The sequence below is a fragment of the Sturnira hondurensis genome, unplaced genomic scaffold (assembly GCF_014824575.4).
Source record: "Sturnira hondurensis isolate 20B ecotype Veracruz unplaced genomic scaffold, ASM1482457v3 Scaffold0007406, whole genome shotgun sequence".
Taxonomy (NCBI): Eukaryota; Metazoa; Chordata; class Mammalia; order Chiroptera; family Phyllostomidae; genus Sturnira; species Sturnira hondurensis.
The window spans coordinates 17,153,358-17,167,128 of record NW_028080037.1 but is presented as its reverse complement, the minus strand read 5'-3'; the positions used below and the strand labels follow the sequence as shown (position 1 = coordinate 17,167,128).

The window sequence follows — 13,771 nt, the reverse complement described above, 5'->3', positions numbered from 1 at the left end:
GCAGAACCTTAATTTTCCTTCTTTATGTTTGAACTGTCATATTAAGAATCAACAGTTAAAAAAAATAAAGAATCAGCAGTTGAATGTTCACCACTAGATGTTCACAGATGATTGTGCTTTGGAATGAGAAGCCAAATTTGGAGTGGTAGACTCTTTAATAATCTTGGAAGAACATGAACAGGACTTTAAAAACTGGATTCTCTTTTCAGCTTTCTTAAAGACTATTTGATTATAAAATAGTAGTAACAATAATTGATGGTGCCAGTTACTGTTTAAAACGTGGTTGAAAGTCATCTTTATAGCAACACTGCGGAATTATTGCAATTTTATGTGTGAGGAAACTGAGGCCCAGCTTTACATTTAAGGACTTTTTTCCTTGTCTATGCAGAGAAGGGTTTACTTACTGCTTTATTATTATTTTTAATTGATTTTAGAGAGAGGGGGAGAAATATCAATTTGTTCCATTCGTCCATGCATTCATTGGTTGATTCCTGCATGTACCCCAACTAGGTATCAAACTTGCAACCTTGGGTTGTGGTGGGATGGTGCTTTAACCAAATGAGCTCTCTGGCCACGGCTTCTCACTTTAAAAGTCTTCAATTTTATCTCAGCAAGCCTCTAGTTTGAGGATTTGGGGATATTTCTCTCTGCTTGTTCTGCTATTTTATAGCTTAACATTAGGTGGACACAGCCAAAGTGAAGAATTGAACCTCAGGTAAATCACTTCTTTAAAGTGCTAATGGAGAATTTTCTTTACCGATGTTGAACTGAAATCACCTGCTTGCATAGAACTTTGAGGGTTGGTTGTAGCATTTTGGAAGCTCTGTAATATTTGGGTTACACAATTGAATTAGTCTACTTTTAAATATCCCCAGTTGTGCCTGAAGAAAATATGAACCCTAGAATGACAAGATAAAGTAAGTTCCTGGTTTATAACTAATTTAGAGATTTCTTTAATATGGTGACCTGACCGGAAGCTCACTTCTAGAGGAAACAATTTTAAATTTTCCTTCTTTTTGTTTGATTGTAGAGAGAGGAAAAGCAAGCAAGAGAGAGAAACGTTGATTTGTTGTACCACTTACGCATTCATATATTATTTCTTGTATGTGTCCTTACTGGGGATCAAACTCAAAACCACATATCAGGATGATTCTGTAATTCCCCTGAGTACTTGACCAGGGCCTTAAATTTTCTTGATGTGACTTGGTACTCTTAATGATGGTAGATATATATCCTCTGTAATAAGTGGTGCAATGTCACCTTCAGAGAAGGGAAAATTTGTCTTACAATACCTTCTCCTTTGTTCTGCTATGTTAAAAAGATCACTTTAGGGTGTCTGGCATCTGCAATATACGCCATGTTGTTAATTATGAAAAGAAATCGCCTTTTCCTTACCTTCTAGGTAATGGAGAATTGTAAGCAGAGCCCAGCCTGGAAAGTGTGGAAATCAGTGTGATGCACTGGAAAGGTCATGGGCTTGGGAGCATACCAAGCTTGGATTTGATTGCTTCTTGGCTGTGTTCTTGGGCAGAGGTCAACTTCTCTGATCCTCAGTTTCTTCATTTGTAAAATGGGACTAATTTGACAGTGTTTCTGAGTACTATGTAAAGTAATGTTTATAAAATAATTAGCTCTTATATGGTACATGGTAAACATTGAATAGATGGTGATGATTATTCTGTTTATAACATAGCTTATATAAACCAAAAGTTGAAAGCATGGTAGCAATTTGCTCTTTGGTGCTAGTCATTAGGCAGGTAAATTCCTAGTAGATTCTGGCCCATCTGTTATAGACAGTGAATATCTGGGGTTTTTTTTGTATTTTTTTTATATTAGATCAGTGGTAACTACTGATAGTTATTCTCTTGGTTTCCATTAGCATTAAGGTTTAAAGCAGACATGGGAAATTCTCAGGATAACATGAAAGTCTTAGGATAATTTCTTTTAATACTGGATATTCTAGGAGTTTTTATTTTTAAGATTTTATTTATTTATTTTTAGAGAAAGGGAAAGGGAGGGAAAAAGAGGGAAAGAAACAGCAATGTGTGGTTGCCTCTCGCTTGTCCCACACTGGGGACCTGGCCTGCAACCATGGCACGTGCTCTGACTAGGACTCCAGCTGGCGACCCTTTCCTTTGCAGTCCAGCACTCAATCCATTGAGCCACACCAGCCAGGGCTAAAGTTTGTAGATAAAAGGAATTTTATGCTGTTATTGCTCTTTGGTGGCGGGTTTTGTGACTGATAGTAAAAACAGTTCATGAGCAATCTAAGTGTAGTGTTGGTGGTAATGTTACTTTGGCATAAGATACATGTCTTAAGTCACTCTTTGCAGTAATGCTAAGCATTACTGATAGAGCAGGATGCTGAAGTATAACATGTCTGCTTTCTGTGTCTGTTCCTTTTTGCACATTTAATAATTTTTATCTTCGCTGTTGGTATTTTTGGTTTGTTTTATCCATAAAGTGAATATGGAGGAATATGGTTTGTTAACTTCAGAGATATTTCTTATGACATAATTCTGTTGAAATGTGGGTTTTTACTCTAATTATATTAAAAGTATGAATGTAAATGGTTGCTCTAGTATTTTTTCAGTTTTATTTTTTATCGATTAGGGCAATTAATTAATTGTCAACATATCCAAGAGCTCAGCTCATTTAAATTCAGGCTGAATATGAATTGGGAGACCATTTCCTTACATAATAAATATATTTACATGTGAATTTTTCACTGGAAATGTTGAGCTGCAAAACAGTTTTTTTGCAGCACAAACGATATAAAAGCCTTGATCAGTTCAAAGTAGAGTTTGTTAAAATATTTGTGTTTCCAGATGGTAGATTTTTCTTGGGTCACAAACAAGGAGTTGTTGGGTCTTTGAAGAATTTCCTTGGATAGTTATTCAAATATATGTATCTCAGATACTAACTAGAAATGAGTGCATCTCTTTGAATATTATTTGAAAAAAAAGGGAGAACTTGTGCAGTTGTTACATTTTTGGTTCCTACCATTTTAAGAGGTATTTAGAACTCCAGCTTAAAAATTCGTTAGTAGGATCCTTAATCATTTGGAGGACTGGAGAAGATTTTGAGTGTTATCTCTTATCAACAGTTGTCACAAAAGGTCGGTCCCTTTTATGATGTAACAGTATACATCACAAAAATACCCATTACAGTTTTTTTCTTCTTTTTCTTTTCTTTCTTTCTTTCTTTTTTTCCTTTTTTTTTTTTAGAAGGGAAGAGAGGGAAAAGAGGAGGAGAGAAACATCAATGTGAGAGGGAAATATTGATTGGCTGCTTCTTGCACGTGCCTGATCTGGGGACTGAACCGCCACCTCTGCATTTGCCCTTACTGGGTCTAACCTATGACCTTTTTGGTTTACTGGCTGATGCTCCAACCAACTGAGCCACACCGGCCAGGGCCCCCTTAGTTACATTTTAAAGATGCCTGTTAATTTATCTGAAATATGTAAGTGTGGAACAGCATTGATACTGTGTGGAACAGCATTAATACTGTGTGGAACAAGGAAAACTATTTGGAATGTTTATTTTTAATTCTAAAGGTATAAGGCACATTTCTAAACATTGTATAGGAAGTAGTGAAAACTTAGCCAGAGATAGTTTGTACTTTCTCTTTTGAGATCTTACTATTGAATTCTAAATGTTGCGTTTTTTATATGAATATCAGAAATATGTATTCCTGAGAAGCAGTTGCTGTTACTATTTTTCATTTCTTTGCTCTGATGGCAAAGGCTATCAGAATTAGTTTTCTAGATTATTCATATTTGCCATTCTCATGACCAAAGGCCAGATTCTTCATTCTGTAATTTATTAATCCAGAGATTTCTGCTTACAAATTGTAGTTTCATTTTTATTATTCTTGTTTTTTTGTTTTCAGGAGCTATGTGTCTGAGATTTCTTGACTGAAGTTAAAGTGCTAATTCTTACTGAGATAAGAAGTATTGAAACAGTTATATTTTTATGTAACAGTGCTCAAAATTTAAAAAATTTAGAACATTAAAAAACTAATTTCATTCATAAGTTTCTAAATCAGTTATAAGTCAGGGAAATAACTGGTTGAAAGCTTGAGAGCAAATGTTAGATTTATTTTTAACTTATGTTACTTTAAACAAATCAGATTAGTTTTCTAGCTTACTTTTTAGTGGAATAATTTCAGAATACTTATTTGTATTTCAGTTGATAATTTGAAGAATTTAATATGACTCTAGAGGCTTAAATATTTTTTAGTTTTTTTATTTATTGATTTTTAGAAAGAGAGAGAAGGGAGAGAGGGAGAAAGAAACATCGATTTGTTGTTCCATTTAGTTATGCATTTATTAGTTGATTCTTGTATGTACCCTGACCAGGGATCAAACCTGTAGCCTTGGCATATGGGGATGATGCTCTTACCAACTTAGCTACCTGGCCAGGGCCTTAGAGACTTAAATATTTTTAGTAATGAAAGATACAGGTGTTTTATGCAGGTTTTTTCTCTTAGAAACAGTGGGTTTTTTATGTAAAATAATTGAGAATTTGATTTTAGAACATTTTGAGCTTTATTTTTTAGTTGAATTGGAGAGAAATTTTTCTTCTTTTTGTTAAAACTTATTTATTGGTGTCACCTTTGGATTAGCAACATATTCACTGATCTCATGGAAAAGTTCTTCCTAAAATTCCCAGAACTATTAGTTTTAATTCAAAATTTGCGTTTGTGAAAATTTTCTGACAGTGTAGTTTTGAGTATTTATTTGATAAACAAACATTTTACACCCTACATGCTGATTATTTAGTATTGGTATACATATTTTTAATTTTTAGAAAATTTCAGTTTATCTATTGGGTGAAACTTTTTATACAGAAACAAAATCAGCTGTAATAATTTGGTTATTTTTGAAAACTTGATGAGGGTAATGCATTATGTGTGTTAATGATTTTTCCTAATCCAAAGTTAGTGTTTTCTTGGTGGTTCTAGGTGGACATCCTACTTTTATGTCTAATGAAGACTATTACAGGAAATTGAAGAGAGTTTAAATACAAGGAGAATTGTACGGATAAATATTATATATAAATATCAGTTTTATCGAATTCTGAATACCATGGTAACCCAACCCAAACTTTGAGCATCTTCTCCAAGCACATGACCATTAGCTTCTCTCTTAGAAGTGGTTAACTTCAACAGCAGTCCCAATATCATATCATGCTCTTGTTTTCCTAGGAGGAATTGTTCGAAAGGGTCTTGCATTCCCTTAAGGTGTGAAAAAGCTCTACTTTTAGCCAGAATAAAAGAAGGTCAAGAAAGTCAAGGATTTCTCTCTCCTATTTCTCCACTTTCAAATGGAATATATTTGCTTATAAATTGCACAACAGTAAATGGATTTTCTTCTTTCACCAGTAGATCATACACAGATATTAGTAAAGCAAATTGCTAATAAGTTGTCCATTGACTGTGTTTTGAGATATGTAGAATAGCTGGTTAAGGCAATGAAAAACAAATTGTGGGCATTTTTTCTAGGCAGGATATGAGAAGTGAAAAACACTGCTTTTTAGCGATAGTACACATAAGAATATTTTTAACACTTTGGAGTAAATTTTTCAACATAACAAGAATAAACATTTCTGTGTAGATACCAGGACTTGATAGATTAATACTTAAAGGGAGATTAAGTATTAATCTCCGAATTAATTCGCTATTAATGAGCGAATGGTGGAGAAGTTTAAGTTTCGGTTCTATAAATTGATGATGCAAATGGTGATTTTAGATTTTTTCCAACAAACATAATATTTTGTAACCTTGACTTTTTATTAGGATTCCTAGTTCAATCCCATAATTCTTTTGCTGACTCTTAGTGTTTATCATTTCAGAACCACTCATGAATTCTTGTTTGGTGCTCTTGCTGAACTGGTTGATAATGCAAGGTATGTAGTTTTTGGGCATACAGTCTGTGCTTGAAGACTTTTTTGGGTGGTTGTGACCTTTGCTGTGAAGACATGGGAGGAAGGCAAATCTGTAACAGCTGTAACTCACTCCTGAGAGGCCTGTTACCCAAAAGACTACTTTTAATAGCACATTAGTTGATATTTCCACTTTATTTGATTAACTTTAATTCATTCATTGCTTTGTGTTCCAGCATAAAAATAATGAACCTATAACCTCTATAGCTACTTTCCCTTGTGTATTACAGCAAGATAATTGTAAAACAATTAAGATAGAAATTTAGGAATCAAATTAATGAGACAGATAAGCTCTGGTTTAATTTGAATTATGAGAAGAGTATAGCATCTAATGTCTTTAAAAGTATATCACAGTTCTGTGTCTTTCCAAACTGTATATTTTGTTGTCAGGTGACTGCAGTTTATCAAAGCATTTTCCATTGTTAGCAGCTGTGCTGAAAGAAATCATTCTGTAGCACTGTGTTATACTGAATTCTTCTTGGTAATGGAAGGATATAAATGTTACTGTGTAAGACTGAAAAGTTTAAGTTGGTTCAAAGATAAGCAAAAAAAAAATCTAAGCAAGATTCTGTTTATATTGTGTTGTTTGTCTTGTTTCTGAATGTAAACATAAAATTTAGACATTGTTTATTGACTAGGTATTGATGACTAATGAAGAAGAGGGAAAGAGTTAACAAAGTACTTTGTTTTTAAAGGTTTTGTTTATTTTTAAAGAGAGAGATAGGGAGACAGAAAGAGAAGAGAAACATCATTCAGTTGCCTCTCGCATGCCCCAGTTGGGGACCTGACTCACAACCCAGACGTGTCCTGACTGGGAGTCAAACCGGGGAAATCAAACCCCTGAGACATTTGGTCTGAGGGGACAATGTCCCATCCACTGAGCCACACCAGTCAAGGCTAGAAATAGTTTTAAATAGATTGCCAGCTGTTGAGTTTGCTGATAATTTTCTGTCTGCCTTTGTTTATACTGTGAACCTCTACTATTGTTACTTTTAACTCGATTATTCATGGGAGTACGAGGTCTGTCCAGAAAAATTCCAGCCATTGTCAATATGAGAACAGTTTGCACAACATTGATGTAGCCTGGCAGCCAAGGAGAGTGGACTGGAATGCTCATGTGTGAACGATGACGACTTCACTGTACTAATCAGTATGGGCACTAGATGCCTTTTGAGTGAGCATGTGTACTGTGTGGCCATTGCATTCAAAATGACTGAGCGAGTAGAGCAATGAATCTGCATTAAATTTTGCATTAAGCTTGAACATTCCTCCACCGAATCTATTGGGATGATTTAGAAAGCCACAGCTATGGGCAACTGGTGATTAGCAACAGAACTTGTGTTTCAGTTGATGGCTAGACTATAATGGGGTACCTCAACTTTCTTTCAGTGTTAGGGAGGATAAGGTTATGGGCTCGTGAGTCAGTCTGCTGACTGTAGTGCGTGTATCATGAGACTTGATTTTTCGTAAGCTTTGTGGCAGGTTATTGTTTTTCTTTTTTCTCAATCTCTTGTTGAGAAGGAAAAATGGAGAAGTTATTGGAACATTTTTTCATGATTGTAATTGAGGAACATAGACTGAAGTCAGTTCTTAACATCTAAAGAGGAATGTTTTTACTTCTAGATGTTTTCACTAATACATATCTAGGCTCTATGTGTCATGTGGTTATTTTAAATAATTTGGAGCTCCAGAAGTGTAAAATGTATAGCTTTAATGTATGTTGAATGACTGTCTGAATTCCTGAAAGTAGACTAAAATAGTACCCGTCCTACTTGAAAAACTATGCATATTTATTGCTGATACTTCAGATTTTAATTTTTTCCCTTTTAATTTTGCAGAGATGCTGATGCCACCAGAATAGATATTTATGCAGGTAAGATGGATGTCACTTTTTTCTTCTAGTGCCCAGTTCCTTTTAATGTATTCATTGCTGTGCGTAAGAAGAAATGAATAGGAAATAACTGGTTTTTGGAGCCTCAGGGTATGGCACAGTCACTTTAGGTCTTAGGCAGAAACAGGATAGCCCTGGTTAGGCATGGATAATAATAGAAACCAAGAATGTTGGTGTAAAGAAACTAATACAGGGTGACCAGATCTATAGATCTATTCAAATAGCCACCCAAGGATTTATGGGGATGGTAGAATAGAGTAGTGGGGAGTGTAATACCAATTACCAGTGATTTTACTGGTTGAACTTAGCAGGTGAACAGGTTTGTGGTACCTGCTGCCAAAGAGAGAGCTTGTGTGAGTCCAGTTTCTCCTGCAGCTGTGTTGAAGAGCAGTCTCATCTTGTAGAGTTGCTGGTATCCATTGCATAAAACATCTGAGTAACAGGGTTGGCACTGAGGTTTGCAGGGAAATGTTCCCAAACAGGTGTCAGGTAGGAAGGAGGGCTGCTGTGCTTTGAATTTAGATACTGAAGCATGTACTATTTGCTTATTTAATTGGCTGTTTGACAGTAAGAGGGGGTGCAACAGTAGAATAATTCTTAGTCATTATCAGTGGCTTTTTTTTTTTTTAGCAGTTTGCTGATTGTTCAGTGTTTGTACTAGTACTTCTTTTTGGTTGTTTGAATGCTTAAAATCTGAAAGCCAAATAGAGGAAGAAGATAGCTTTTAAACCCAGTTTGGATAGCATGATCTGTTTTTCAGAGGACTTCTGAAGTCCTCTGAAATGTTTGAGGTAATCTCTTGAATAACATTGACTAGCTTCTAAGACAATTTGAATGTTATGGAAATATACAGTTACCAGATAATTCCTTTTCTTCATAGATCCCTTTGATAAATGGTAACAAGCACACAACTAAGAAGTAATTATTAGAAACTCCAATTTAATATAATACGAAGAATCTCCCCAGATACGAATTTCTCATGCCTGATATACTTCTGAGTAAAGACAATCTTCAGAACAGCTATACTTCCTATATAAGCAGTATATTTTCTATACTGCCTAATTTCCAAAAGCCTTTTGTTTAAAAGGCTCTTCCAGAGAGGTGAAAATAAGACTCCTTTATTTTTAGAAGAAGCTAATAGGAAAAAGGGGCACAGCAGACCATTAGAAGATGGTTACTAAACCCTCAGGCCACATGGAGGTGCCAATGTGTATCTTACAACTTAGTGTACTTTATTGAGGAGTAATTACAGCTACCTCTGAAAGAAGTGGTGGCTATTTTAATCATTGCACAATGGCAGAGCAGAGAATGAGCCCATACTCCAAGAGACATTGAAGGGACAAATCATCATAACCATGTCTTTTTGGAAGGTGCTTTTGAAAAAAGATAATCTCTGCTCCCTTCTCTCTCACCTTTGGTAGGTGAATTTCAACAAAGAAATTTAGTCCTTGACACTGAGAATGCAGCAGAACAGTTAGATTTCAATTTAAATGAACAAAAGGCTGAGTGCCCATTTATTCTGTGCTCAGTGCTACTTCTGTTTAGCTTTAGGAGGAGTCTAGAGAGAATGAGATTGGACAGACAACACTCTATAGAGAATTAGATAACAGTAAGGTAGTTAAGGATTCAATGGTATGATAGGAACGCTAAGCACTATAGCATTTTGGAAAAAGACATGATTTACTCTTAAGATTGGGAGTCTTGGCTGAAGTGTCCTTGACTTCATACTTTTCTATGGGAGGAATAAAAGCAACCTCATTTTACAAGTAAAATAATATAATTAGTAATATCTAATATAGGTGCATCTTACTTTATTGTGCCTCACTTTATTGTGCCTCACAGATGTTGCACTTTTTACAAGTTCAAGGCAAGATCCTCCACTAGCTAGAAGATTATATCTTGCTTTATTGATTGGTCTGGTACTGAACCTGCAATATTTCCAAGATGTGTCTACAGCATAAAGTTTTTTGGGGGGCAGTATTTTCCTATCTCCCATTTTGAAACTAGATTGATCCTGAACTTGGCAGTTCCTTCAAATATAATATGTAGTTTCAATTTACCATAAAGTCACTTTTTAGAAGATTGTATTTAAACTTAAGAAGGGTGCCTTGGTGGGTGTGGCTCAGTTGGTTGGAGCGTTGTCCCACAAACGAAAAGCTTGTGGGTTCAGTTCCCAGTCAGGGCACAGACCTAGGTTGTGGGTTCAGTCTCCAACTCCTTGTTGGGTAAGTATAAGAGACAGCTGATTGGCATTTCTCTCCTCTCTCTCCCTCCCTTCCCCTGCATAAAATCAATAAGCATGTCCTTGGTTGAGGATTTTTTTAAAAATGATAATTAAAAAGATAAAGCTAAGAAGGGTGAGAAAGGAACCAGACTGTCAAAGTGTAGAGGTGTTCACTTACCCAAAGTATTCCTATTATATGGGGCCAGACAATAAGGTGCTTATAGAGGTAGACTGTGTTTTTACTTCTTGACTTCCTTGGTTAGGTAGGGAGTTCCACCCCTCAAAAATCTCTTCTGTGAGGTCAGATCAGTGCTTAGTAAGTGGAAAATTAGTGGGAGCAAATGTAACTGAAACAAATACTGTTCAAATAGATTGCAAAGTACAGTCAAGAACTTGGAAGTCATTTCATTACAATCTCTGCTAAAGAAAACAGTATTTTATCTTTTCTCACTTTTGACTTATAGTTGCATCTTACATCCTTTCATTTCTTTCTTTTTGCTGTCTTTTCAGTGGAGTTGGTGGAGAGATGTGAGGCTAATTTGGAGAAGCCAGACTTGGCCATGTTGGGGGAATCTTAGATGTATAGCCTTCCAAACTGGCTCTGATAATCTTACATAGCTGCTGCCAGGATCTGAAGCACAACTCAAAGAAGACAGTTTGGCTTTGTATGACGAGAGGGGGAGCATACAACCCCCAGCTACGTAGACTCTCCTCTGTCTAGAACCCCTCTTCCCCCTTTCATCAAAATCTTTTCCTTGGAGGCTTCTGATATCACTTGATTGACTGATTAAAGTAAATACTAGGTGTTAGGAATGTATCTCTAACTTGTGGAATGTCTGGGGAGATAATTTTGAGCAGGAAACCTTGTAGTTCTTGCTCTAGCTCAGTTATTCTTGAGTGGTCCGCTGATGGACAGTATTGGGATCATGTGGGAGCATGTTAGAAAGGCAAACTCTCAGGTACCACCTCAGACCCACACAATCAGACTGTCTAGGGTGGACCCCAGAATCTTTAATAAGCTTTCAGTTAGAGCAAACTACATTTTGCTGTAGCTGATATTCCTTAGTCTCCTTCTGCGTAAATCCTCCTGTTCACTGGATTTGCTACAGTGTAGCATCCGTTAGACTATAAGCTCCATGAAGGCAATGCTCACGTCTTCGTTGTTTACTGCTGTTATCTTCACCAGAGTCAGGCGCAAAGGGAGTGCTCAGTAAATATTCATCAAATAAACAAGTGGTGGAGATAAACATTGTAGCTAGGTAAAGATGCCACACTGCCTGTTTGCAAAGTTGAAGAAGTCATTGCTGTGTTGGCTAGTTTCTTTTGGCCCTGAAGTATTGCACGTGACCATGGATCTGGACACTACCAGCAGCTTACAGGCTCTAGGTCACCGTATGGCTAGGAGGATCCTCCACAGGTGGGTTTAACTTCATAAACCAAATGAAAACTCTTGAAATGAAGTCCTTGAACAAGAAAGGAATCTCAGACCCATTGTTTAGTGATGTTTGCAAGTCATGTTAAAGAAACAAAAGGGTCTAAAAGTAACTTCCTACATAGCATTCAAGAAATACCACCAGTGGTCCTTGGGGACTTTTCAGATGCACTTGGTTCGAACCAATTTCTAGGTCCCAAAGCAGTGTCTGCATGTACAGTTTATGGCTGAAGTGTGTAGCATAATGACTCTTGGCTAGATTTAGAACATTTTTACCATAATCTGTACCTGACTTAGTTTGAGTCTCTATATGACACTCTACTACCTCTAGAATGAACTTTGGAACCTTTATGTACTTTTTTCTTGTACTTGGTCCTGCTTGCTAGATCTCATTTGGATTTCTTAGACTGATAAGAGGCACTGTCAGAAGGACAAATTTTCTTATCTACCAGTAATACTCCCAGGAATGTTTCTGTTCTTTAACTTTCAAGAAGCACTTACTAATGTTTCAGCAAAGCTGAAAATGTGTAGCTTCCTGAACGCTGAGTGATACTTGAAAATCTGTGGTATATATACTTCTGAAATACTATTTTAAATTACATTAACTAGTCTGTTTAACAGAAGGGGGTCATGACTCACTTGAATCTTTAGCATGAGGGGAGGACATAGAGCATTTTAAACAGATTCCTCAGCTTAAATAGTAGTATAAAGTTGGTGCACTGCAGCTTAGGGAAAACAGAAATTCTTTAGTTAGGAACTAGGCTTCAAAGCAGCCCTGGGTGAGTTCCTGTAGTACCTTACATAGACCTCCCTTGTAATAGAAGTGCTCTTCTGATTCCAAGGCCTCTGCTGTTTCTCCTTTGCCTACCTAGTCCTCATCATTGGGTCAAAAGGTACCTTGGAAACTCTAGTATGGGCCTTGCCCTATTTGGGAATCTTCTCCAGTGTTCATGACATGACCCAGACTACTCTGAGTAACCACTTGCCTCTGCAAAAGACAGCTGCTAAAAGGAGAGTGTCTTGTACTCACTGGAATGGCAGTCACAGTCTGTTGTGCTCCTTCCTGTTGGCAGAGAAGCTCTGCCGTGGCTGCTCTTTAACTTACCCTCAAAGGGTTATTCCTTCTTGTAGTCAGGCTTACCCAGCTGGGAACCAGGCAGCTTTCACTATACTGCCTTGTGCCATCTTAATTCTCGGTAGAGGAGCCATTTCAAGGACCCATAGCCATCTGGAGATTTGATGGTGAATACAGATAGCCCAGAAACTGCAGTCTGTGGGGGATTGTCACATAGAGACTTAATAATTTGTATTATAGATAGCAGCTGCCACCCACCACTATGCACATAGTGTGTCTGGCTTGATCACTTTGTCTGAACCTAACCCAGAAAGGAGATTCCTTGTTGGATTTGAGCAGGTATAGCAGGCAGTAGTGGGAGTACTTAAGTGGCTTGGGCTTCACAGTAGAAAGTAGTGGTGGATGTAATCAAGGTGGAGACAGGCAGAGGGATGGTTGAGGTATGTGTGAAATACATATCTATTCAGTGGTCCTAGGTGCTGGGCCAGGTATTCCTTGTCCTCTATATACAGTCTCTCAAGCTTTGTCATGAACTAGAAATTATTGGAGAAGCTTTGGGAATTTCCATCTGATGTTTAACTCACGCTAGTTAGGTCTGTTACAAGGGGAAGCTAGGTTTACCTCACTTTTGTGGACTAACCTTCACATTGATCCACCTTTTGATTATACCCATGTTGCTGCTATCTGGAGGGTAACCGCCCAGTAATGGCAGCCTTTGCTTTTACAGAAAGACGAGAGGATCTTCGAGGAGGATTTATGCTTTGTTTTTTGGATGATGGAGCAGGAATGGATTCAAGTAAGTGATTGCTTATTTGGGAGAGGATGTACCATAAACATTTTTATAAACTACTTACTGTATTAACTTCTGTTTTTGTTGCCTCACTTTTGTGACTTGAAGATCTACCCAGAGAGAGAAGAGTCTGTTGCAACATCTCAGGCTTATTTCCACTAGTGGATTTATGAGGTCTTGTCTTAGCGTGGGAGATAGCATCTGAATGGTAGCCTGAATCAGTCACATTGTCTGTCTTTTGACATTATATGTGCCAGCTTGCACAACATCCTTGAGCCAAAACTATAGGACCCCCTCTCCTAGCCTCAAGCCTTATTACTGTGTTTGGGTAACGGAACATGGCTATAGTCATGGCTAAACTTAAACTGACAGGCTAGTCATGGGTTCTGTCCAGTTGCCTCATGGTTGTGAAT

General features: G+C 37.1%; 1 protein-coding gene across 5 annotated transcripts in view; it reads left to right on the top strand.

Annotated features, from left to right (window-relative positions):
* Positions 1 to 13,771, top strand: part of MORC2 (MORC family CW-type zinc finger 2) — a 41,910-nt gene that overhangs the window by 3,023 nt on the left and 25,116 nt on the right. For 3 of the 5 annotated variants that reach the window (XM_037052530.1, XM_037052529.1, XM_037052528.1), the window contains exons 2-4: positions 5,857 to 5,910; positions 7,785 to 7,819; positions 13,296 to 13,364. In XM_037052530.1, coding sequence (XP_036908425.1) covers positions 5,857 to 5,910; positions 7,785 to 7,819; positions 13,296 to 13,364 — 158 coding nt within the window. Of the gene's footprint in view, positions 1 to 5,856; positions 5,911 to 7,784; positions 7,820 to 10,571; positions 10,727 to 10,811; positions 11,479 to 13,295; positions 13,365 to 13,771 lie in introns of those variants that run through there. The other 2 variants (XM_037052531.1, XM_037052532.1) reach the window with 2 other exon arrangements.